At 46.4% G+C, this 27,556-nt stretch overlaps 2 protein-coding genes across 2 annotated transcripts in view; both read left to right on the plus strand.

Moving 5' to 3' along the window:
• Positions 1 to 27,556, plus strand: part of LOC144101314 (uncharacterized) — a 177,039-nt gene that overhangs the window by 45,648 nt on the left and 103,835 nt on the right. The window lies entirely within an intron of this gene.
• Positions 17,066 to 25,892, plus strand: LOC144101312 (uncharacterized). Its single transcript, XM_077634416.1, has 6 exons — positions 17,066 to 17,171; positions 17,346 to 17,449; positions 18,306 to 18,408; positions 23,224 to 23,325; positions 24,319 to 24,461; positions 25,672 to 25,892. Exons 3-6 carry the CDS (start codon positions 18,383 to 18,385, stop codon positions 25,791 to 25,793), a joined length of 393 nt encoding a protein of 130 aa, XP_077490542.1. The 5' UTR covers positions 17,066 to 17,171; positions 17,346 to 17,449; positions 18,306 to 18,382; the 3' UTR covers positions 25,794 to 25,892.

Raw genomic sequence — 27,556 nt, forward strand, 5'->3', positions numbered from 1 at the left:
GCGCCCAAATTTCTAAGCGCCCCAGCTTGCGGTATACATAGACTTAAGCTCTCAACGATTAAGACTTTAGCAGCCAAGGTGCCTTGGCGTACCTGGCCATGGCAACATGCGAGCAGCAACTCGCAACAACCACTACGCATTAAGCCAAGCGTCAATAACGAAAGCCATAGCTGTTTTTTTGTGGGGCATACACCGAGTAAACAATTTTAACGAAGCCCATAGGCAATTAGCTTTTGACCACAAAAAAGACCGAGCAGGGACTTGAGTGATGTGTATGGAAGTGGTCACTCGTGAATTCGGGTCCCGTTGTCCACTTGGATTGCACTTAAGTGCTATTATTTGGTCCACATCGATGTTGAAATGTGTGTTCATGGATGCAGGGGTTATTGTGTCCAGCACCTTTCACACTTTTCGCCCCAAACACAACGTTGTTTACGGTAGGAGAGTCTGCGATAATGGCGCCCTAAAATGTTTAGCCAAACGAATTGCAACATTTCTGGGCACCTTTTTTTCGGTGTCAAACACTCCTGAAAAAAAAAACACATTAGATCGCATATTGAATGCTCGGTCGCTGCTAGGCCTGGGCTTTGCACTAGAGCGTAGCTTTTCTGTTTAGTAAACGAATCAAGCGTATAAATTTCGCTTGAGAGCAACTGGCAGCTGGAAGTGAGCGCAAAGATTCCACTTCCGTTTTGGAGGAATGGTGCGCATCTTTTCCTAATCACCGGACAATTGCATTTTAAACAGATGACATTTGGGTGCGTTGAAACTGGCTTTTATTTACCGCAAGTGAGAGGGGTATTCATCTATGTGTAGTTCCTGAAGGGGTTCGACTTCAAGAGAAATTGACTGAAATAGCTGGGAAAAAAGTTAGAATTTTAACTTCCGCAGGGACAGTGGTGCTAGAGGTGAGCAGGAATGAGATGACATGGTAGGACAGAGGATCAAACACGCTGTGGTTGCAGGCTGGTGCTATTTACTCCTATGCAATGAACCTTTCACCTGAAACAGCACTAGGCATTTACTGCAGTGCTCTTGAGATGTTCCGGATTTAGGTGCCAGTATGCGCTATCTTCGCAGGTTTGCTACGGCGAGTTTTATGTTGTGACGCTACATGAGGCTACGTTTTGCGTCCCGGTGATTCCAGAGTGTGAAACTGTGGTGTGCAAAAAGGTATCGCACTCACCTCTCAGCATCCTAAGGTGCTTTGTACACAATAGTGTGAATTTAAAACTCTCAACTGGATCTGAGAGTGCGCTTTACCCGGAAGCAGTTCTTTTTTCAGACATATTTTCATGCTCATGTTGGAAATCGCGTGCGTTTTCAATCCACACTGGAAAATGCAGTATATTTTTGTCGTGGTATTTTCTTGCACTTATGCTTTGCCACTAATCCTAATTTCGATGGAGGCGAAATTCTAGAGGCCCGTGTGCTGTGCGATGTGAGTGCACGTTAAAGAACCCCAGGTGGTCGAAATTTCTGGATCCCTTCGCTGCAGCCTCTCACAGCCTAAGTCTTTTTGGGGCGTTAAACACCCATAACCACAATCTAGTATCATTTACAAACATGTGCTCCGTCGAAACAGGTCATGATTCCGGGATCTGTACGGTGTTAGTTTACAAATTTAATACGTTTGCTATATTGCAGTTCCGAACTGTTTTCAAATTTTGTCAATAAAGTTTGTGCATCTCGATCAGAAATAGGAAATAAGCGACCAGAAACAGGTTTTTCTAGATAACGTGATATAAAATCTAAGGTGAAAATATATTTTTTGCGCCGAAGTGATCAATATCTCTTGTCTTACTACGGTGAGTCACAATACATAACCAATTTCGTTGTTTGTGCGTGATGGCTGGAGCAAACTCCGCCGTCTGCTCTCTGTTGTGAATGTTGCAGACTGTATGGATCAAGCAGACCGATGCACTGAGTTATGCTGAGAGCACGGTAGGCAAAGAGTATCCGGACTCTTTACATCCTACATGAAATATTCTGAGCACAGGTGAAGCTAGCTGGCAACGTTCATGAAACACATTTATTCTCTCAGTAGCTGAAGGCCAGCAAAAGAGTCAGCGGAGTACATTAGACCCCTGCATGTAGTTAATTCAGAGCCCTCTTGTACAGCTTTTTTTTTCTATCACTCCCACTTACCCCAACCTCCAAGGCGCAGCAGATGCGTCCACCGAGATTGAAGCAGTCAAGTTTTTGCTCACCCCTTAAAAATTTGTCTGTTACTGCTTTGAATAATTTTGTAACCCGACGACAGATATCGCCTTGTAACCGGATGCATACTTCTATCCGATATATTCTTCTGTCTACATCCCTGTCCTTTGCTTTGTTTCATCAAATATGATCAACGAAGTAGCCCGCATCTCAACTCTAATACACTTCCTTCTATATCACCTTGTAACCCGACAACAGATATCGTCTTGTAACCGGATGCATACTTCTATCCGATATATCCTTCTGTCTACATCCTTGTCCTTTGCTTTGTTTCATCAAACGTGATCAACCAAGTAGACCGCACCTCAACTCTAATACACTTCCTTCTATATCACCTTGTAACCCGACCACAGATATCGCCTTGTAACCGGATGCATACTTCTATCCGATATATCCTTCTGTCTACGTTCTTGTCCTTTGTTTTGTTTCATCAAACGCGATCAACCAGGTAGACCGCACCTCAACTCTAATACACTTCCTTCTATATCACCTTGTAACCCGACGACAGATATCGCCTAGTAATCGGATGCATACTTCTATCCGATATATCCTTCTGTCTACGTTCTTGTCCTTTGCTTTGTTTCATCAAACGTGAACAACCAAGTAGACCGCACCTCAACTCTAATACACTTCCTTCTATATCACCTTGTAACCCGACGACAGATATCGCCTTGTAACCGGATGCATACATCAATTTGATATTTCCTTCTGTCTACGTCCTTGTGCTTTGCTTTGTTTCATCAAACGTGATCAACCAAGTATACCGCACCTCAGCTCTAATACACTTGTAACCCGTCGACAGATATCGCCTTGTAACCGGATGCATACTTCTATCCGATATATCCTTCTGTCTACGTCCCTGTCCTTTGCTTTGTTTCATCAAATATGATCAACGAAGTAGCCCGCATCTCAACTCTAATACACTTCCTTCTATATCACCTTGTAACCCGACGACAGATATCGTCTTGTAACCGGATGCATACTTCTATCCGATATATCCTTCTGTCTACATCCTTGTCCTTTGCTTTGTTTCATCAAACGTGATCAACCAAGTAGACCGCACCTCAACTCTAATACACTTCCTTCTATATCACCTTGTAACCCGACGACAGATATCGCCTTGTAACCGGATGCATACTTCTATCCGATATATCCTTCTGTCTACGTTCTTGTCCTTTGTTTTGTTTCATCAAATATGATCAACGAAGTAGCCCGCATCTCAACTCTAATACACTTCCTTCTATATCACCTTGTAACCCGACGACAGATATCGTCTTGTAACCGGATGCATACTTCTATCCGATATATCCTTCTGTCTACATCCTTGTCCTTTGCTTTGTTTCATCAAACGTGATCAACCAAGTAGACCGCACCTCAACTCTAATACACTTCCTTCTATATCACCTTGTAACCCGACGACAGATATCGCCTTGTAACCGGATGCATACATCAATTTGATATTTCCTTCTGTCTACGTCCTTGTGCTTTGCTTTGTTTCATCAAACGTGATCAACCAAGTATACCGCACCTCAGCTCTAATACACTTGTAACCCGTCGACAGATATCGCCTTGTAACCGGATGCATACTTCTATCCGATATATCCTTCTGTCTACGTCCCTGTCCTTTGCTTTGTTTCATCAAATATGATCAACGAAGTAGCCCGCATCTCAACTCTAATACACTTCCTTCTATATCACCTTGTAACCCGACGACAGACATCGTCTTGTAACCGGATGCATACTTCTATCCGATATATCCTTCTGTCTACATCCTTGTCCTTTGCTTTGTTTCATCAAACGTGATCAACCAAGTAGACCGCACCTCAACTCTAATACACTTCCTTCTATATCACCTTGTAACCCGACGACAGATATCGCCTTGTAACCGGATGCATACTTCTATCCGATATATCCTTCTGTCTACGTTCTTGTCCTTTGTTTTGTTTCATCAAATATGATCAACGAAGTAGCCCGCATCTCAACTCTAATACACTTCCTTCTATATCACCTTGTAACCCGACGACAGATATCGTCTTGTAACCGGATGCATACTTCTATCCGATATATCCTTCTGTCTACATCCTTGTCCTTTGCTTTGTTTCATCAAACGTGATCAACCAAGTAGACCGCACCTCAACTTTAAAACACTTCCTTGTATATCGGAGACAAATGGAATGTTCAAAAAGGTAGGCACTTATAAGCTCCAAATGTTTGTGATGAGCAAGGAGAAATTTATTAAATCGAAAGATTAGCGGTGAAACGAGAAAGTTGCTGAGGATTCGCTCAAATAACAAATTGAGGTCGACTAGCCCCATATACCTCCAAGAACACGTACAAAAAACACCGCGGTGACACACAGAAACTGTTACCCGGTAATAAAGGTGCAAAGTAAGAGAGGAATACCAGTTTCATTGAAAACAATGCAGGGAGTACAGATGCAGAAAGTGTTTGTATAATTGGAATTTCACTTATAGCCTCTGCTCCTTATGCGTCATAAAACCCAACACACACAAACGCATCCACAGCAAAAATACAGGCCACTTCGCCCCTTCGAGTAATTACTGGCGTTATATTCATTCGCAGAAATATCGGAATGGCATTTTTATCGATGCGGCGAACCTTGCCGGCTCTGTGTCACGCATTCGAAAAGATGGCTTTTCGCCATCCCATTTAACGCTTCAGGCAGTAATTTTTAGAACAGCTTTGAGCCTGCAGTAAAAGGGCAGGGTAGTGCTGGGTTTTTCAGACCTTGGGAACTAAACGCTCGCGCAACATCTCGTATTACCGTAACAAATGCTAGATTGGCCGAGAATTGTGGCATAAATGTAGGAATTCTGGTCAAGATTATCTTCATACTGACAAAAATGGCTCGGCAAAAATCTGCGTTTTTGCACCACGAGAAAATGGCTGCCGCCAGGCATTGTCCTTTGTGAAAACTTGGGTCTTCGTTAATTATTAAGGCCGAACCACAACTCAGCCTTTTTTCGCCGTCTCGGTCACTGCCGTCGCCGGAGGCGAAATTCCTGCGATTGGAGCGACGCGACGCAGGGAGACGCAGATATCTGGCGAGGGCAGCTCTCAGCGTCCCCGATGGAAATACGTCGTAGGTGGGGATTGGTTGGGACCAATGACCACGCATTGATAGCGACATCACGGGTTTATCTCCGCCGCTGTGACAGCAGCAGCGCCCCATTGGTATCCGTGCTATTGTTCCCTTTGCCTGCGCAGTAGGATACCTTCGCCGCTGACCAGAACGGTTGGCTATGGACCAGGCATAATTGGGGGGCTTTATCCACGATCTCTCAACACCTCCGTCTGGAGACCGCAGTGCGCATGCGCTCGCGTGTTTGGTCGTTCTCTCCTGCGGGCGCTGAGGGGAAAAGCTAATAGAGACGAGACGATGACGCGACGCCGATGAAACAATGCCTCGGTGTGGTTTTGCATTTAGAGAAAAATGAACCAGAAAGTTTTGCAATAGATGTTAAAAGCAAAGATTTCGAATCTGATATTTCTTTAGGCCGCCGGAAGTGGAGTACAGTAAAACTATTATTCGGCCCCTATTAATCTGAAAACGGAGATAATTGCGACTGCCGTGGGGTTCCTATCTAAGTGTATGGCGTCAGACGTTCGTTAAATAGCACACTGTAGGACTCCCATCAACTGGCGCCCACAGCACAATCGAATCGAGCTAGTGCGTGCTTGACTGGCGATCGTCCAGATATTATTCAGACCTGGCTATGCAAAGTAGATCGTTCCCCGTGCTCTACTGGTATGCGCTCGACGACATGCCTGACGACCACTCTCGTTGCAATGTCAAAAAACTGATCTGGCCACATAGTTTCGATTTCAGAGCCATGCCCACCAGCTCCTGGCCACCGGGATAGAATGGCAGGCCCTGCTGCTCTCGACGGAGCCGGCCAGGCAAAAGATCGCCACTAATTGGGGCGCCTTTGTCACTGAACTGCATGAACTCATGACGTATAGTGCAGTGGGACTGTGCGGGGACCCAGGGTCCTGCGTGTCTCAAATCCGTTGGTCATTATTTGATGGAATAATGAAAAGCTTCGTTGCTGCGCAGTTTTCTAGCAAAAGCACATGACTGCAATCGTCCAGATTCTCGGCGCATAATTTTTCACGATGCTAGCTTTCTGGGCAAGGTTTTGGCGGCCAATTGATAAATTTCAGGATTAAATTGACCATGTTGTAGTTTATTGCGTTTTGTATAGTTTTTATGCCGTGTAGGTCCCTGAATCACTATTTCCTTTAACGTAGAAAGTTCTTAATCATACTTGCATCGATGGCGCAGGAGATCACCTGACCAGCCGACAAAGCACCGGCCTCTCTTGATGCAGTACCAGGGCAACACCCGCCCGGATACGTCACTGGTGTGTCCCTCTCCTGTCTCTTATTTGGTCACATCTGTTCCATTACATGCAGAAATGAACATAGAAGAGAGAACTCTAAGCGTTATCACAGAGTAAATAATCGTGGGCCACTAGGAGCGAATGAATTATTTCAAGCTTCCTGTGCTTCATTTTATTGTTGAGATAGGTAAACTAGAACAGAGCATCGCGCCGCGGAATTTCGCAAAGCAAATCATGCAGACCTGCCCTGAAATTACACGTAATATGCATTCATATCCTTACGTGGAATTCATTGCGCACTTCATCTAGGTGGACTGCAGTTGCTAGTTCTTTAACCGTCTGAGATCACGCATTCTTTCAGTTTGTACTGCATGTACTATCCCTTGATCGACGCCTTTTTGTGTCTTAAACACCGCGGATTATGTCTTGACGCTTTAAGTCCATGTTCCAGATGAGGGCGTTCCGATTAATATATGCTAGGTGGTGGTGTTTGGAAACCGAATATTGCACCAGTCACCAAATTCTGATGCACTACTCAGAGCAGTGTCGCTGCTGTCTACTAGCCCTGTGATCATAAGGCCTAGCTATTCTAGGTCACCGGGATTGCGGAAATTCCAGCTGGACTATGTTCCATTGCGATCACCTTCCAAAGGGCCGCATGATGAGGCCTGGGCCTGCTTGGACGAAGCAAATTATGCTGTCTAGTTCCCAGTCTAATGCAGGAAGGCAACAGGCAGCGAAACCATCCAAAGCATAGGGGGATGTTTTCTTATCTGTTATTCTTTTCTTAACTAATGGATGCAAATATTAACAAAGCTAACATTCTCTTTTGCTTTCCTTCGTTTCGCAGACTGTTGGCTTCCTGCCGTTTTATGTGATAATGAGCCAATCTTTACACTACATTTGTGTGCTAAAGCGTAACGCGAGCCTCGCTTCTAGAAGTCTTGATGCCATGACTAGCATGAGGCGGTTCTGGCACAGCTTCCTCCCTGAACGGTCGATCGCGTGTCACGTGACAATCGGGTTATCGCAGGACTCATTACGTCAACCGCTATGGACGGGACTAGGTTGGCGCTGATGAACTCTCAAGGTTAGGTTACAGGGAACATATATATACCCCCGAAAGCACAAGAATGAATAGCCGCTGCGTAGCTCAGTTGGTAGAGCGCCGGACGCGCGATCCGGTGGTCATGGTTTCGAATCTCACCAGTGGAATGTCGGTCTCAGCTCTTAAATCAATGATATTTCAAATCTGAAATGATTGCATTTCAATTAACAAAGTTAAAGGGCCACTGAGGAGAAACGGAAGCTGGCCTGTATCGATGGAATACAGGCTCCTAATCACAAAAGAACCAGTCTAGCTGAAAATAGCAGGAATTGAAATGCAGGTATAGCAGCCACAGGCCAATCTCGCAACCACAAGCGCGATGACGAAGTAGATGAAAAACATACGAATCTCTGAGGCTTACAAACCTCCATGAAGTTTAGGCGTTTGGATATTAAAGTTTATATGTTTTGTTTTGCAACAGCTCGTGCACTTTAATCGCACGGAGAAGCCTGAGGAAAGGTAACCTTAATGTTGGAAGCCAAGGGGAACCTATACTTGGCGATGCAATAGGCGGTCAGCTGAGTTATGTATTAGTGCTTCGCAGCTATGGGCTATCGTATTTTGTTAAGAAAAAAGTTTAACAAGAGCCCTATGCTTTCATAACTTTTCGCTGAATGTAGTCTACCTGCATTCGTATTTCATAACGAGCCCCTACTCTTTTTAGTTGACAGTCTATTCTTATTTGAAGTCTGAACCTCCCTGGGCTTTGAGGAAAGGAAAGGCGCATAACCGGTCCATTTTATAGGTGGACACCACCACCCATCTACGCTATGAGCAAGAACAAAAAAAAAACACGAACGATGGCTAAAAGCTACAGTTGCCAGCCAGCGTTCCTGTCTCTTTTTTTTGCTTAGATCAAGATTGTGTCATGCGTCCCTCCTTTCCTAGAAGGGACTGGACTGGGAAATAGACCGTATAGGCCGTCTAATTTCCTTCGTTTTAGCGTGCCAAGGAAGAGAACGCTGCTTGAGCGCGCGGTCTCGTAGGAATCTCGTCGGTGTGCTCTGATAAAGCAGCCCCGCGCTGCGCGCCCGCAAGATTAGGGCTCGAAATTCTGCCAGAATGGTACGATTGAAACTGTCCAGTTGTCTGGCAAACAGGAAATTAGTAATTACAGTTCACGACCGTCGAACGTCGCGCAAAGGTGCTGGGACCCACAAAGCGTCAAGTGACGGTTGCACTTAAATCAGAGTCTCTGTGTCCGCGAGAAGATAAATGAAAATCCTTCTTTCTCCCTCTTTTCCACCCAGAGTCTCGGCGCCGGACAGAGGGCTTGATGGCTCCCGCCCTCAGAACTGCCATCTTTCTGAGGCTGTCCAAGGCATGCACCAACAATTGCACCCCAGTCTCCGCGTGGCCTTCATAACACATCCAGGTTCAAGGAATCGCAGTGCGCGTACGTCTCTAATTCCCTTGCCTTATTGCGACCAAAGCTTTAGAGTATAAGCAAAATGCCCCATTAGAGTTGTCTTTGTTCTATGTGCAAGTATAATCATGGATCTACAAACTTATTGAGGCTATGATTATCGTCAGTTGGTTTGAAAGCTTTCTTTACTAGTGCTCGCAGTTACAAGCAAGACGGCCTTTGTTAAGCCCTTTAGCCTGGTATTCCAGCTCTGCTGCTCGCTTTGATGGCGTTCACCACCTTAGTCTTGGCTGCTCTATCTCGACTGTGCCTAAAGTACACTGCAGCGAGCGTTTTTGATTCCCATTGTAGAACCATAAACTGTTAGACTATTATAATAGACTGATGTGTCAATCATTCTCGCTCATGAAAATTGAGATTGTGATACCCTTATAACGTCATCAATATTACCGGGCCTTCGTAGTAGTGCGCACGCCGAAGTTACGAGTTTTTGGGCCCAACTTCACTGCCTCAGTCTCTAAGCTTGAAAACTTGTGGCTGAAGTTTTTTTCCTTTTCTGAAATTTTATTTCCCAATTATGTGTGTCGCGGAAAAAAAACATTGGGCTCAATAAAGAGTTGTTCACTTACGCGGTTTATTTCAAGAGGCCTAAAACTCGTAAAAAACGAACTCGTTATAGTCAAATTTTCAAGCGCTAGTAACCTGCAACAAACTTGGGCATACCATTATATAATTATATACAATTATACAGTTTATTTTTACCGAGCACCCGATTATTTCCGACTTGCACTGCCGACTACTACCACGCCAACGGCTTTTCGACCGAACGAGTTGTGTACGCTATCGCCAAATAGGGGAGTAGCCACGAATTGACACGATACGCAAACACTCATATGCTTTTCTATACCAACAAAAATTTAGTCAATAAATCCCACAGTTCTTCCCGGAATAAATAAAACGGCAGCTCCTTCCCTTTACGGGTACGATGCTTGAAGGAAGGAAATATGAAGTCCGGAATTACTTACTGTATAGTCCTTTCGAGATTTTCAGTGGTCCTATCGCACGTGTTGAAGTTATTATATACTCTTTTTTTCTTTTGCAGCGTCGGCTGTTTGGTCGCGGCATCCCGCAACAGTGACGCTTTGGTCGGCTTCTTCATCCTGAACTAGGGGTCCGTGCCTGAGCACTCTCCCCACTGTCAGCGGAGTAAGTGTTCAAATTTCAGTGTGATTTACCCAAGCAGAATCCTCTATTACGTTTGCTAAATTCTTTCCCCAATCGTCGAGAAAACAGCGACGATTTTCCGTCAACTTATGGCCTGCAGACTTGTTGTTTTGGACACTATGGACAAACTCAAGTTGTCTTATCTGGATTGAATACCGCATTTTAATGACACAGAGGAAACGAGGACAAAAACCAGTCTCAGCGAGGGTTGCTCAACATGGAAAGTGTTGGTGGGTAGCATTGCTAAGTGCGAAATATTCGGCGAAAGCTGGATTCGCAGGCGGGCACCACTGCCTGAGAGCGCGACTCAGCTGTCCAATGATCCAGGGAGCTAGTTAGGCACTTTTCCTTTCCTCAAAATTATCGCCGTATATAACGTTGCCAACGCCAATGAACCCATTGAACGTCGGCGGCCTATTCCATACTTCTTAGCTCCAAGACCATCAAAGTATGCTCTCTTTATCTCGCATCACATTTAAAACTTGCACTTTAGACTGTATCTGATAACAGGAGATTTCAGTGCGCAGTCTCGTCAATAAGGAAGCCGAAGACAGTAGAGGCGGAGTCATGAAATATTTTACTTTATCCAATAACATCTCCCTCCTATATACACGTAAACATTGATACCGTTGTCCATATTCAAGCAAAATGAGTTACCAGGATATAACTTTTTTTAACAGTGTCTTTGTCGATCTTTATCACCTTGTGCTTTTATCACAGTGTGTATATCAATCATCAATCGATTGATGACTGATGATTGAGTTGCATTAGATAACTCTAGTAGGCGTGATCACCTCCATACCCTTGTCATAAAGTTCATTTTTATTTTCCACTCGTCTCAAAACAAGATTTTTGTTACAATGGTACCACTAAACGAGACTACCGACGGAAAGCGAAATTTTTGCCTCTACTTTATTAGAACAGTTGTGAATATACGGAACCAAATTTAGGCTTGGAATCGTTTTGATTTTTGAAGAGAAAACACTAAAGTTACCTCGAGTGTAGTCCTAAAAAATTATATTACTGTTCTTTTTTGTTTTCGTAGGCACTAAATTTATAACAAAAGTATGTAGGAAAGTGCCCTAGAATGCACGGGAAGGATAGGGCTTACCCTCTATAGGTACTTGCCGTTAGAAAGCAGGGCTTCTATCTGCGATGGTTCGAATGCACTTCTACAGAGCTTTTAACAAGCATTCGCAGCTTATTTGTCTGCATTTTTCTTTTAACACAGCATGTATTGGTTATTTTTTTTCCTTTTAAACCGTCCAAGCAATGCCTTCGAAAACATGACTGTGGCGGGCCTGGTAATAATGCGAAGGATTCGCCTCCCGACAGCTCCGCTGCCATAGTTTTGCGTGCCACTGCTGACAAGTATCTCTTGCACCGTGGCTAGTACAAATTCTGTGCATCTAGAACAAATCTTTCCTCATTGCTTGACCGCATCCTTATATAAGGACAGGTTTCAAGGAGCTTTCTACGTGGACAAAGATGACAGCAGTGATTATGTCGGTAACTTAAACGGTGTTGTGGGCGAAGTCAGCGCACGTTAATGAAACAGCGCTAAATGAAGGGAGTGTGAAAATGCGATAGGGCAATGCATGAGTGCGGTGGGAATGCATAGATATTCTTCGCACCTTTCAAGTGATGCCTGTGCACTATTTATTTCTGGCTTTTCCTTGGCAGCATCGGTGATTTGGATGTGGCGGCCTGCAGACTGAGGCTTCAGCGGTCGGCTTCTTTCTCCTGAACTAGGGCAGCTTGGGTGCCTGTAACCCGTTCACGGGTAAGGCCACGAAGAGTGGCATTTTAACCAGCTTTAATTGCGATTCAGGGTGGGGTTCATCAATAAGTTATTCTGCAACTGCAGACTTGTTAAGGGAGATTTATTGACCTTCGAGTACACTACCTTCAACATGGGCGAACATAGCGGTGGTTATTTATCATGCACCGAAGTCGCTTACTAAGTAATTAAAAGAGAGGTTGGGAAGGGCGGGATGCGAATTCGTGCAAGGAACATTGAAAAGGAAGCAGGCATCGTTTTTACTGGCCTAATCAATAAGCTGACTTAATGCGCGCGGCCTGTACTTCTAATGTCGAAACGTAATAATAACATTAATTGGTTTTTGGGGAGAGGAAATGGCGCTGTCTCTCTCATATATCACTGGACACCTGAACCGCGCCGTATGGGAAGGGCTACAGGAGGGAGTAAAAGAATAAAGGAAGAGGTGCCGTAGTGCAGGGCTCCCGAATAACTTCGACCACCTGGGGATCTTCAACGTGCACTGACATCGCACAGCACTCGGGCGCCTTAGCGTTTTGCCTCCATTAAAACGCAGCCGCCGCGGTCGGGTTCGAACCCTGGAACTCCGGATCAGTAGCCGAGCGCTCTAACCAACCAGTGAGCCACCGCGGCGGGTTACCGTCGAAACTTACATTTTTTCGTCGCGTCATGATTGCACCTTGTTCTGTTGACGCGAAGCATGCTGATAAGTGAAGGCCAGTAGGTGCCCACATCTGGACACCGAACAGCACACCATCTGTTAAATATTATGATTTCTATACCTCACCGTAAGCTACAAAGCTATGGTTGTGGGATAAATGCAAGAGCAGAGTATAATTTCACGCACGGAAGCTGTGCTGAATGGTGCGCTTCGCTTTATTCATAAGGTTAGTCGTGGAGGATGGAGTGCTATTTCTACCAGTATTTCTCCGTGTTTTCGGCTTCAATTTTCTTTTCTAGTTCTTTCAGGAGTAATTAACACACCCCACCATTTTTGATGAATCTTACGGGTTAGAAAGTGCGTTCATAGAGCGAGTAAATACGATGGCTTTGCATACTATGCAGAACAACCTTTGACACTGTGAAATTAACTTTATGTATATGTTTAATGTTTTAGGCGAACAAGTTATAGGGTATAACCATGGTAGAACCCAATGGTAGAGCGATAACATTTCGACAATCGCCGAGGCCAAATGTGCAGCTCGCCATCATGTCGGGTGCGCTCAGTTATGGTTGGACATCGGTTTTGTCCATATCGGTCAAGTTCAAATTTCTGGGCCATATTTGAAGACTACCATGTGGCGAGCACATTCAAATCAGCCTGGACATAGATTTTGTCCAAATCGAAGGTCAAGATTAGAGGGGGCGAAGAACCTAATTTTGGAGTGGCCCGGGCCCGAACATCGACTTTGGTACATATCGAATGAAGGTAATATTTCGGAGGGGGGGGGGGGGGTCGCCCAAGTTTTTTCAGGTGGGAGGGACTATCTTTTGGAAACGACGTGGGTATATACCACCGCATTTGCCATAGTCGAAACGTGCTTCGGCATCTGACATAAAGCCTTCACTATGAAGTCGCTGTGTACGAAAGTCACTTCAATGTCATATACGTACATATACATACGTACGCTCTAAAAGCGAACGTTACTCCAAAGTTAAAGCAATACTGCAATACGATTACGAGCAGTATAGATCAGTATCATCGAGAGTATCTACAAGAATTTGTTACGGTGTATTTTCGAGCACAGCACTGCGCATCTTTGCTGACCCTCTGATGCCGACTGCAGGAGCTGTGACTCTCTGCCTTAACCTCACCGTGGATGACTCTGCCATAGTTTGTAAATTTACTTGCGAAGTGCCGCTGCCAGTATGCTTACAATAATGGGTGAATGCCTGTAGGTTTCCATTTTTCAATGTCAAACAACTACACCCTTTGCAGAATTCTAAAACGAGTGGGCAATGCTTGAGTGAACTCCAGCTTTGCACATAGAGCATTGCGGGCCGCTACGTCACTTATGGGTGCAGGATTAATGTAACCGGATGCTCTCATACATAGAATGCGTGCTGAATACTGCCTTCCGCTTTATTGAGAACGTTAGTCACACCGGATGAAGTGCTTATTCTCCCAACCTGCCCTATTTCAGGGAAGAAAGTACATTCATGGAGGGAGTAAATACAACAGGCCTCCAACAGCTTGTGGTTGCGCATTGACACACGCGCTGCCACGCATAACTTTAACGCATCTACTCAGGTGCAGCACAAATGAGCAATATAGGCATACATAACATGGCCGCCAGCCCACAGCAGAAATAAAAATGAAAGCAATATAACTGTTATAGTGAACTTAAGACATTGCGCCAACATTGAACCAACAATACTGTAGCCGTGCGCAAAGCAGTAAAAGCAAAGAGTCCACCAATAGATCAGTACTACTGACAGTTTATAAATAATTTGTTGCATTGTATTTTGGAACTCCACATCACCGCGCATCTTTGCAGACCCTGCCGTCCCACTTCAGGGGCTGTGACTGTCTCCCGTCAGCCTCACCTTAGCAGGTACGTGGCCAACCCAACTCTGCCATACTTTCTAATTTCTCTCAGTACATTTCTAGCTGCACTTCAATAACTCTGGCAATGCCTTCGTGATGCGTAACACGTTTCCAGCAACCGGGCCTCTAAAAAAAGTCTATAGACTTCATAGTCTATAGATTTTATATAGACAGAAGTCAACTAAAAGTGTATGGCCATAAATTTATGGATTGTTTATAGACTGTCTATAGGATTTGTATTGTTCTCCGGGGTTTTTCTCTAGACAGTCTTTAAAGACAGACGTCTATAAGCTTTAAAGACAAAAGTCTAGGGACAGTATATTTATTTTTTATTTTTTTATTTATTTGAACCTCAAGGGTCTCTGACGGGACATTACATGAGGAGTGGGCGCAAGAACAGCGGTTAACAATGAATGTTACATGGGAATCAAGACGATGACATGGCTTCCTCGATGGCAGTCTTGAAATGGGCTGGATCAGGGCTTAGTGCTAATTCGGAGGGAAGGTCATTCCCGTCGCGAGCTGTGTGAACAAAAAATAATTTCTGAAAACTAGTAGTGCAGGCACGATGTGGGATGACGCTGTTTGGATGGCCTGTGTGGGGTGTTCGACGTATTGGTAGAATGAGCTTGCTGTCACGGGGTGAACAATGGAAAAACCTGTGATAAAGGCAGAGACGTGAAATTCGGCGACGGCAAGCGAGAGAAGGAAGTTTTAGTTGGAACTTCAATGCTGATATGCTAGAGTATCGTGAGTAGTTTGAAAGGATAAAGCGAGTGGCCCGATTCTAAAAAGATTCAAGCGTTGAGGCAAGGTTAGACTGATGGGGGTCAAATATTGCGCAAGCGTATTCAAGTTTAGGTCGCGCAAATGTTTTATAAGCTAGTAATTTTAAGGAAGAAGGTGTCATGCGCAGGTTACGCCGGAGATACCCAATCGCTAGATTAGATGAGTTTATTATCTGGTTAATATGGTAAGACCGTGATAAGTCACTAGCGCGGTTAATACCAAGATACTTAAAAGAGTTAGCGGAAATAATATCAGTATTGTTAATTTTATAAGTAGGCGGAGTATAATTTCGGCGGCGGTGAAAATAAATTTGCACAGTCTTTGCAGTATTTAGGGACATTAGCCACGTAGTGCACCACTGCTGTATGTTATACAAGTCATTTTGGAGGATGTAAGCATCCTCGGCGTTAGTTATGGGGCGGTAGAGTACGCAATCATCCGCGAAAAGGCGGATGCTAGATGTTACTGTGGAAAGCAAATCGTTAATGTATATTAGAAAGAGCAAGGGGCCAAGAACTGTGCCTTGTATAAAGATGTGTAAAGAAGTTTTTGTAAGGGTGGTGCTGCGCTCTGCACCGGGTCACTGCGCAATGAGGGGCACTGGGCACTGAGCGGCAGCAGATGCTGGGGTAGAAAAGCAGGGCCCAGATCGAAGAGGTAGACGGTGGCTGATCCGCTCGTGCCTGCTCAGGGAGATCCCGGACAGTGGTCCCTCGCTCACCATGCAATGCGATACGCTGTACATATGCAGTGAAATGGCCACATCGTCTGTCTACGCAGGCTGCATCGACGACCTCGATCTTCTCGCCATTCTGGAGTCTGCGTGGGTCGGCTTTCTTGTCCTGAACTTGCCCTGTAAGCGTGGCCGATGGGCAGATTGCAGAAAGGTGAGTTTGTTGACAGCGGTTCTGCGGAACCCGTTTGACTGCTATTCATGGCATGATGATATTTGTGTGTATGCACGATTCATATAAGTGCCTTCGACACATCTCCGCCCAAAAATTTTATTCCTCTACTCCTCCTCCAGGGGTGACTGGGACGCAGTTCGCCGACGCCTACGTGTCCCGCACCATGCCAGACATGAGCACCGTAGCGCAAGTAGTGAGGGACAAGTCCTGTGTTTCATCCTGTGCTGGCCTGTAACAACGCTGCAGCGAACAAAGTAGGAAGAGGAGACCCCTTGGTGAGTGAGGGCAGTGCACCGCCTGCGCTGTCCGATGCGCTTCAGTCGGTCGTTTAGAATCAGAGTTGGGCAGTGTTTATTTTCGTGCGGCACCATATTCATATCCGCAGTACGTCTCTAAAGTGACCAGACTCTAGTCTCTTGACCAGTGCAGGCAATAGAAGTCGGCAAAACAGATCCGTTACCATGGAAAAGGAATAGAAAAAAAACCATATCCTGGGTGCGATTTTGCAAGCTATGTGTGCTCCCAAATGTGACCGTATTAATCTTTCAATGTAGAGCTCGAAAGCTGCACAACTATGAGCGAGATAAAGTAGTTTAATGGAACGAGAGGTGGAGAGGTCGGCCTACAGTAATGTGACGATGAGTGTCCACGGAGGGGAGCAGGTTGAAGATTGTCATCCAACCAAAACAGACAGGCGTGTAGGCCCGAACATCCCCATTTATTCGAACGTAGAAAATAAACTAGTTCCTATTTTCGCAGCGCTGCCAAGGCGGGCAGGAGAGCATCTACACCACCAGCCGAGCACGCGCCTTCAACCCCTGGTGGCGGTACCAGCAAGGCAACACCCAGCCGGATACGTGACAGGTTGGTAAATCATTATGATGTCATAGATTCCACAAGGTTTTTGAGCTCCCCTGTAGCACTGCCGGTGTCGTGTTTATTGGTTTTCAATTCTGCTTGGTACCTATTGTGCGAAGGAAATGCAGCCGTTGAAATATGAAGCAGCAAATTACTTGTACTGTTTTTTTTCTCTTGCAGCATCGGCTATTTCGAGGCGGCATCAGAGAACAGTGATGCTTTGGTCGGCTTTTTCGTCCTGAACTAGGGGTGCGTGCCTGAGCCCACAATAAAGCTGCCGTCGAGTAAGTGTTCAAATTTCAATGTGATTTATCCAGACCGATTCCTTTGTTACTCTTGCTAAATTCTTTCCCCAATGGTCGCGAAAATAGCGATGATTTTGAGTCAATTATGATCTGCCGACTTGTTGTTTTGTACACTAAGGACAATCTAAAGTTGTCTTTTTTGGATTGAATACCGCCTTTTAATGACACAGAGGAAGCGAGGACTAAAACCAGTCGCGCGAGGTTTGCCCAACCTGGAAAGTGCTGGTGGTTTAGCATTCCTAAGCGCGAAATATTCGGCGAAAGCTGGATTCGCAGGCGGGCAACACTGCCTGAGAGCGCGACTGAGCTGTCCAATGATTCAGGGAGCCAGTTATGCACTACCTCTCACTTCCTTGCGTTCCTCATAGCCTGAGTCGCTTTGGGACGTTAAACACTAGGCAACCATTCCTTCCCTCACCCACTCCGCTCGTTCCTTCGATCCTTCAATCGTGGAAGAACCTTTGGCGCCAGTGTTACCCAAGCAGCACAAATCATCGGCCCTACATTAGAATTGGATGGTTTTCTACTTTACAGGGCCGGTATTTACCAGTATATTGCCAATATTGGGCCAATTAACTGTTCTGATTGGGTAGGGGTAGAGCAGCCGTTCTAGCAGCCGCAGTTGCTTATGGTGTTTGGCGTTCAGTTGCTCCTTTCAAAGTCCCGGTATTGATCCTTCATAGCTAGAACATTAATTACGTCGTCCTTAACGTTTGTCCTTAATCTTTGCTGCTTAATCTTTGGAAATGTATGGTCGTGACGAGAATGTGTAGATATTCTTGGAACTTTTCGCGCGGGATGTCTGTGCATTGAAGTTCTTGTTTTTCTCTGGCAGCATCGGTCCTTTGGATGTGGCAGCCTGCATCGAGACTCCAGTGGTCGCCTTCTATTTCCTGAACTAGGGCGGCTTGCATGCCCAATTTGCAAAGTACGCCAGAGTAAGTGCGCCATTAGTGGCATTTTTAATCAGTGTTGATTGCGATTTAGGGCGTGATGGTATTGGGCAGTAAGCTAAGCACAAATTGGCTACCTGTACAGGCTGATTTATTTTTCTTCAGCTACGCTAGTACCTCCAACATGACCGAAGACAGCGGCGGTTATTTATCAGTCCTAAATGTAGCCGACTAGTTGACTACTACAAGGAAAGGGGATGCGGACGATGCGAATTCGTGCAGAAACTAAAAAAAAGCGTATCAAACTAAAGCATTTACTCGCCTAATTAACAAGGTCGCGTAATGAGCGCAGGCTGAACTTGTCCTCTCGAAATGTTGGGGGGCAAGTCTGGTTATAATAATGTGAATGTCCGTGGGTGCCCGGTTTTTCATTGCTGAACAACTACACCATGTGTCGAATGTGAAAAGGTGTGAGCTATGCTAGAGCGAACTGTAGCCGCACAAACTTAAGAGCATTGCGGGCCGCTACGTCACTTATGGGTGCGGGATTGAGGTAACCGTATGCTCTCATACATGGAATGCGCGCTGAATACGGCATTCTGCTTTATTGAGAACGTTAGTCACACCGGATGAAGTGCTTATTCTCCCAACCTACCCTTTCTCCCATTTTTACCGCTTCAAATGATTTCGGACGGTTCTATCCTGCGTACTTCACGCATTCTCCAAATTTTCAGGAATAATTCAGGGAAGAAAGTACATTCATGGCACGAGTAAATACAGCAGCCCTCCAACAGCCTGTGGTCGCGCATTGACACACGCGCTACCACGCATAACTATAACGCATCTACTCAGATGCAGCAAGAATGAGCAATGTAGGCACACATAACATGGCCGCCAGCCCACAGCAGAAATAAAAATCAGAGCAATAGCATTTACATTGAACTTGACTTCAGACTGATGTTTTAGAAGAAATGTCGAACACCACTCCGAAATTAACCAACACTGTTCTAGCAGTACGGAGAGCAGTATCAGAAGAAGTCCACCAATAGATATTTATCATCGACAATTTGTAACGGGGGCTTAGCTTGACGCTCAGACGGCGGCGAAACCACGGCAGCGACAGAGTGTCTCGCCTGTTCAGGTGAGCAGGCGCTCACTCTGAGCGATGGTTGTTGTTGTTCCCCTCACAAAATGGCATATACCCACAAGGGGGATTGGCCATAACCAGGCGGTGACTATTTGAATTGCAGATTGCATATGGCAAGCGTGGGTTGACCTAACAGAAATTGTGTAACTCTGTTTTCGTAGCAGAGGAGGTTGCAGGAGGTTAGGGCGACCTATCAAACTGAAAATTAGGTAAGGGAATCATTAAAAAAAGAGAGATTGAGTGAGAGAGAATAGGAATTGCAAAAAGTAGTTACCCAAATACGAAAGCTTATGATGGCATGGGCAGTATGAAAGCTTATGATGGTAGATGTTTTGATTCTAGGAGATAATTCTTAATGGCAGAGCAAATATTCCCATTGGTATGACCAAGCATAGAAGCGCCAAGGGACAGAAAAACCGCAGAAGACAGACGAAAATTGAGATTCTGCATTGGGACCTCTAATAGTCGCCTCTGGATCGATGAGTAGCGACGACAAAAGAGATGAAAATGCTCTATTGTTTCCGGCTCAGCGCAATGGTATTGTTGCGGGAAAGATTGTGATATTGTATTGCAGTATTGTGATGGCAGTCAGGCTAGGATGATGATCTTCTTCTTCACAATGGCTCCGAGGAGAAAAGGAGCCATCCTGGCGACTCATGGTGCCGACAACGCAACCCGGTCGTAGTACAGCTTAAGTCGTTGGACATGCACAGTCTCGCGACCACGTGGGCGGAGATCGGAAGACGGTGTGAGGGGCTCACAGAGGATGTGCGCTCCAGGACGCGGTAGGGGCCAGGGTACTTCGAAAGAAGTTTCTTTGAGAGGCCAGAAGCAGTGGAAGGGATCCACAGCCAGACGAGTGAACCGGGTGCGAAATCCGGATCAAGCTAACCGTCGTCATGGAGGTGTATTTGGCGCTTCTCATTGTCTGCCGTGAGCGACCGTGCAATCTGGCGGGAGTCTTCGGCGTGCTGGACAGCTCCATAAACAGTTATACAATTTTGTCGATGCGAGTGGATGGATGTCGGCCTTAGAGCCGAAAAAATGGGGAGAAACCGGTGGTGGAGTGGGTTGCAGTGTTATGGGCGTGTGTAATATAGGGTAGAACTAGGTCCCAGTTCGTGTAGTTGGTAGCAACGTACATCGCCAGCATGCCGCTCAGAGTGCGATTAAATCGGTCAGTTAGACCATTTGTTTCCGGTAGGCTGTACAAGTCCGATGAATGATATTGCACTCGGCGAGTAGAGCTTTAACGCCGTCAGCCAAGACGCGTCCTCCATTACTGAGTTCACAAGGAGCACTGTGGCGAAGTATAAAGTGCTGCATTATGAAGGACGCGGTTTCTGCATACCGGGTCAGGGGACCAATGGCAACTATGACCCAGTGGTTGCCAGCAGCGGTGTACGGCAGAGGTCGTATTAATCGATGCCAACATGGTCGAAGGGGCGAGGAGAACAATGTAGTGGTTGCAACTCTCCAGCAGAGTGGTGAGGCAGGTGCTTTGGGCGTTGGAAGGACGTGCAGGAGCGGAGGTACTCCACGATGAAGTTATGCATGCCTTCCAGTAGTACAATAGGCGGATGCGAGTGTACGTCTTGAAGACTCCCGCGTGGCTCCATTGCGGGTCAGCTTGGAAACTGGTGCAGATTTGGGGCCGGAGATGTCGGGGAATGACGAGAAGCCATTTCTGTCCATCTCACTTACAGTAGCGCTTATATAATAGATCATCGGGAATTGGAAAATGTGAAGCTTGGCGACAAAGGGCGCAGGATGCTGGAGGCTTAGATGGGTCGGAGAGAAAGTCAAGAAGAGAAGCAATCCACTCATATTTACGCTGCTCAGAAAGCATGTCACAGGTGGTGAGCGAAGGCGCAGTGGATACGACAACGCAGAGGCTGGCAAACTCGGCCGGTAGCGGGGAGCGGGACAGGGCATCAGCGTCCTGATGCTTGCGGCCCGACTGTTATACGACACGTATGTTATATTCTTGGAGCCCATTGGGCCAGGCGACCAGAGGGATCTAGCGAAGAAAGCCAACTTAGGGCATGATGCTCGGTGACCACGTCAAACGGACGGCCATAGAGATAAGGTCGAATTTTGCCAACTGCCCGGACACTGGCCAAGCACACTTTTCCGTCACGGGGTAGTTGGATTCGGCTTTCTTGAGGGTGAGGCTGGCGTAAGCACCACATCCTGCTCGAATCCAGACTTGCGTTGGGCAAGCACAGCCCCGAGGCCAATGCCACTGGCGTACGTGTGTACTTCGTTTGGGGCTTGAGGGTCGTAGTGACGCAAGATGGGTGGTGCCGTGAGGAGTCTGCGCAAGTTGTTGTAGGCGTCGTCGCAGGCACGCGACCAACTCGAAAAATCCGCATTGCTGTTGAGAAGTTGAGTTAAAGAAGCAACAATGACCGCAAAGTTGCGAATAAAACGCCGAAAATAGGAACAGAGCTGCGCAGTTCCTTAATGCAAGTAGGATTTGGAAACGTCGTCACAGCACGAAGTTTGGCGGTGTCGGGGCGCACGCCCTCTTCTGACACAACGTTGCCTAAAATTGTCAGCTCGCGAGCAGCAAATCGACACTTTTTTAAGTTCAGTTGAAGGCCGGCGTCCGTAACGCATGTTAAGACGTGATTCAACCGGGACAGATGAGTCGCAAGTCGGGCGAAAAGATCACGATGTTGTTGAGATAACACAGGTATGACTTCCATTTCAGGCCGCCCAGAACGCTGTCCATCATGCGCTCAAAAGTAGCCGGGGCATTACAGTGGCCAAAAGGCATGGCCTTAAATTCATACAGGCCATCACGGGACACAAATGCGGTTTTAGGGCGATCGTCGGCTGCAATGGGGACCTGCCCGTACCCAGAGCGTAAGTCGAGAGAAGAGAAGAGTTCCGCTTCTTGAAGGCAGTCCAGAGCATCATCAATGCGCGGAAGAGGGTAAACACCCTTTCGCGTGATCTTATTCAGGCGGCGGTAATCAACGCAGAAATAGACCCATCTTTCGTGTTCACGAGGACCAAGGGCGAGGCCCAGGGACTGTGTGAGGCCTGAATCACGCCGCTCTGAAGCGTCGTGTCAACTTGGTCTTGACTAACTTGGCGCTCACTGGCGGAGACACGATATGGGCGCTGACGCTGAGGGGCGTGGTCACGGGTGTCGATGTGGTGGGTGACAGTCGACGTGCTTGTCAAAGCGGGTTGGTGCGAATCGAAGGAGGAACGAAATTGATGAAGGAACCCGAGAAGTTGAGTGGGTTGAGTTGCAGGAAGAGAGGCGTCGATGGAGGGAAGGAAAACGCCTGGAGGCGAGGTGTCGAGTGCAGGAACCGGCGGGCTGAGGGCATCTACAATGAGGAACGACGAATCGTCAGTTTCATTGCGATAGAAAATGAAATCAATGATCTGCGCGGTACCAAGGCACTCGCCGCGATGCACAGCGGACGGATATGAAAACAGATTCGTCCCGAACAACGCGATAAGGCCAGCTGACCGGGTGAGGACGGCGTAAGGTGTGGACAGGTACTTGTGGCACAGAAGGAGGGTGATGGTGTAAAAAGTACGTTGCCGTCGCGAACAAGGTCGGAAGTGATGGGCACAAAAACAGAAGGACGGGCAGGTTTCTCATTTGAATGGGCAGATTTTACTGCTTGTAAGCCCAAACATCCCCATCTGTTCGAACGTAGAAAATAAGCTCGTTGTTATTCTCGCAGCGCTGTTAAGCCTGACAGGAGAGCATCTACGCCACCAGCGGAGCACGCGACCCCAATCCCTGGTTGCGGCACTAGGGCAACACCCAGCCGGATACGTCACAGGTTGGTAAATATTTATGACGTCATTGATTCCACAAGGTCCCTGGGCTCCCCTGCAGTATTTCCGGTGTGGCACATATTGGTTTTCAATTTTTCTCACTATCTTTTGCGCGAAGAAAATGCAGCCGTTGAAATATGAAGCAGCATTTAATGCGGAAGACAAAACACAGTTTGGTATCGGAGAAATGAGTGAGAAATATTTTTCTAGCTTATGTGAATGAATCAATGCTTCCTATTTGCTGTACTCCTCCCGTTGTTGAGCACGGCAATCTGGTACTGAAGGGATGAGTAGAAGATCCAGCACACATCCCATTAGCTACAACTGAGTAGCATCAGTCAATTTAGCCAGCTCATTTCCTGTGCTTTCGTCTGGTTACATAATTGTCGCGGTGGCAAAATTTTAATTCTTACCATGGCCAAACAGCCCGTGAACAACTGCGTACACAGGACGCAGGTTCAAGGAAGAAAGAAACATGAAGAATCTGGAACAAATATCGGCTGACTGGCGAGCGGCCCGATTCAAAACGCACGACAGAATTTTCTGTCGCGCCACACAATTCTGTGTTGCGAGAAAAGCTTTTTTTTTCGTGCATTGTGTTGTGCGACACAGGTTCGTACCCTGGGTTACTTTGAACGACAATGGTAATTGCTGTAAATTCTGTCGGACGACAGACATCTTTCGCGTAATTATTTTCATGGCGGTACCAGGTATTATTTCCCGCAGAAAATAACGATAGATATTAAAAAAGGAGTCCTGTACTTTTTCGTCTATTGACTACACTAGAATTCTTGACAAACTTTTGCAGACATTCATTACTGAGTCGTCGCGCATTGTTTTTCATTCTCCGAATCATTTCGAATCAATAAATCAATATATCAATCAATCAATAATCTTGCTAATTATTTTGTTCGGTTTCTTAAAAATTTAATTATCCAATTTCTTTAATAGACTGCCATCGAAAGGTAATGAGTGTCCTCAATCTCCCCTTCTCCCAGAGTCTCGAGCGCAAGGCTCCAGAGTTGGAAGAATCCATCGCTACTTGCGCCCAGTGTGGCCATCTGTCCAAGGGTTGGACCATCAAAGGCACCTGTCTCTCTCTTTGGCCTTTGGCGTAGACTTCCAAGGTCAAACAATTGCGGTACGTTTGTCTTTTACGTGCTTTCGCGATCGGGGCCGATGTTGTCACAGTAGAAACGAATTGCCCCTACAAGACGAGAATGTCTGTGCTAAACCCACGCAGGCTTGTTTACGAGTTCACGGCACGGCACTGCAGTTTAGCCACATACGCTGTGCAGCTCACTGTTTGCTTTGATGGTGTTCTGTTCTTCAGCCATGGCTACACGATTCTGATGGAGGAGAAATGCTGGACGGGTTGTATATTTTAATATCGGCTCCCATTGTAGAACCACAGATGGGCGGATATATTCCAAAGGCTGCCAATACGAAGAACCTCGTGGCCCACAGTGGGGCGTGAATATAGAAGTTCAGTGACCTTAGTTGACTCCGCGTCTGTTCATACGAATTAGGTTAATTATTAATTGTTTGCATATCGCGTAACATGAGCGACTTAGTGTGTTAGCTTGGCAACGTTTCGGTAAAATCAGTGTTGTTTGAAATTTTATTACCAATTTAATCTGTTGTGGGGAAGCCGTCCGAGGGCTTATTGAAATGCCTTACCACATGTAGTGTGGCATAGAATAAAAATATTTCTACAAGGGACGGATCACCGGAGTGGAGTAATCGCTACTTAATACGCTGCGGTAACGAGAGCGATAACGATACTGATAACGATAACGAGAGCGGCTGGTTTTTGCGCTCAGTTTCTGGGAGGTTCAGAACAAAGTCAAGGCATGCGAAGGATTTTAACTTTTCTTTTTGCGCCTCTCGAGCTGGCGATCACTATTGCTTAATTGTTTACTTTCCACCTTACTAGGTTGTTATACGTACAGGAATGAAATGAGTCTCCGTCGAACGCAAAATGACCTACCACGTGTAAAACAGAGCTATTGGAAATTTCCACCGAGTAAGGCACACTACGTAGCACCGTTTCGCATCCAACATTTTGAGACCAAATTTTTAAATATTGAAGGTAATGATCAATTCTTCCTTTGTTTCTGGTTTACCATCGCTCGCGTCTGGGAGCTTACAGCGAAAACCTTAGTAGTAAAAAAATACAAGTCTCATATGTAGATACCATTTCTCTCTTTCCCGCTCAAAAACTCTCTTGTCCGGAATTGTTGCGTATATGTAACTGTCGTATTTCAGTGCATTGTGTACCACGCTTTCACACGTGAAAATCCATTATTGGATCTTGGCTAACCGAGGATCATGCTCTTTTTTTCCTCTAGTCTCGGTGTTCAACTTAGAAGCCAGACCTGGAACCATCCCCGACTTGTTCTTCTGGCAAGAGCCCACCCCTTCATGTCTGGACTTGCTGTTGGCTCGGAAAGAAATCCAAGCGATGTTGTAGCGCGGCAGCTACAACACTGTCTTAGCTACAGCCCAAGGACCTTCGGCCAAGCATACGCCAGCACAACATGTACGGACCTTTTGCGTGGCAAGAAACGGAAACAGGATGGTAAAAATGAAATATATAATATAAAATAAAGCTTTCGGCCTGGTTTGTGTAGTTTCTGCTGGAGACGCGCCACTTGCATTGAAGCTTTACGTTCTTTACATTCATCCTTGGTCGGTCTCTTGTGGACTTTGAACTGAGAGTTAAACTTGAGTTAAACGCGACAGCGTTGCCGCGTGTTCGAGCACCCAGATGGAAGGCGCAGACAAAGAATCCCTGCACTACTGGAGTTCACCGGCACCTTCACATTTTTTTTTTGTAGGAGCAAGGGCCCGCTTTTAAAGCGAGACCTTTACTACCACCTTCCGTAGCTTGTTCGACGTGTTTTTCATACGGCCTTGAACCGAGGAGAATCTCGTGACGTCGCCGAGCCGCAGCTGCGCCGAAACCGATAAAGAGCGGGAACTTCGAAAGCAAGGCGCATAGCTGGCCCCCTGGGACAGTGGACACATCAGTCGAGTTTTATGCTACGTTGCGGTAGGGGGAGATATGTGCGCTACATGCGTTGGCATTGACAATGTTGTGGCGGAGGTGCAGCACTTAAGCTAAAGGCCGTCGGTAGTATTGGCGTTGGCTTTGACAACGTTCTAGACTCCGATGAATTTGAGGAAAGCAAGAGCTCATGACTTCCTCCCTGGGTTAGTAGATGCCTAGCGATGGTGTGAGAGACGTGAACTGCATGCATTAGCGCTGACAACGTTCTGGCTCACACCCGCCACTAGACCCACGCGCCACCCTGCCACCTGTCTGCCAGGGTGGGCGCTGCCTTTACAGTGTGCGGAACGCACGCAATGTTGCAGATGCCAGGGCGCGTCTACTTTCCCTATACAGCGCAGCTTTCGCTGTCTAACCAGGTTGATCAGTAAAACGGCAGATAATTTTTATATACTATCCAAATGATTGCATCTCTAATAATATTAATTGGTTTTTGGTTGAAAGGAAATGGCGCAGTATCTGTCTGATATATCGTTGGACACCTGAACCGCGCCGTGAGGGAAGGGATAAAGGAGGGAGTGAAAGAAGAAAGAGAAATAGGTGCCGTAGTGGAGGGCTCCGGAATAATTTCGACCACCTGGGGATCTTTAACGTGCACTGACATCGCACAGCACACGGGTGCCTTAGCGTTTTTCCTCCATTAAAACGCAGCCGCCGCGGTCGGGATCGAACCCGGGAACTCCGGATCAGTAGTCGAGCGCCCTAACCACTGAGCCACCGCGGCGGCTATGATTGCATCACTCCGCACTGCTCCTGCAAGCCCCCCTGCGCAATGGAACCTTTCGACTCCTGTTCTTCAAGGTCAACTTTGACGCCACACTCACTCGCAGCGCTCCTGGTGGCCTCTACGAGAAGTGGAAAACTTGTCCAAGGTTTTTCTCGCACTAACGACGCGATGGAGCCACGGTAACAACGGCTGCCTCAAGAGCTCCTTAGCACGCAGTACCCAATCTCTTCGCCTCCGTTTGGTGGACTGATAGCCACCTAGCACGGATCGTCTGCATTGTGCCTTTTCTGACGAATTAAATGTTTTCCAATCCAATCCTTTTGGTGCACCTGTGCAAAGGCGAATCTGTGCACCTATTTTGTCTTAGTAGTAGTACAAGACATTGGGCCAAAATTTACAGGTCGAGCCCACCGAGCACCTGGGCGACACGCACCGT

The sequence above is a fragment of the Amblyomma americanum genome, chromosome 8, assembly GCF_052857255.1.
Source record: "Amblyomma americanum isolate KBUSLIRL-KWMA chromosome 8, ASM5285725v1, whole genome shotgun sequence".
Classification (NCBI taxonomy): Eukaryota; Metazoa; Arthropoda; class Arachnida; order Ixodida; family Ixodidae; genus Amblyomma; species Amblyomma americanum.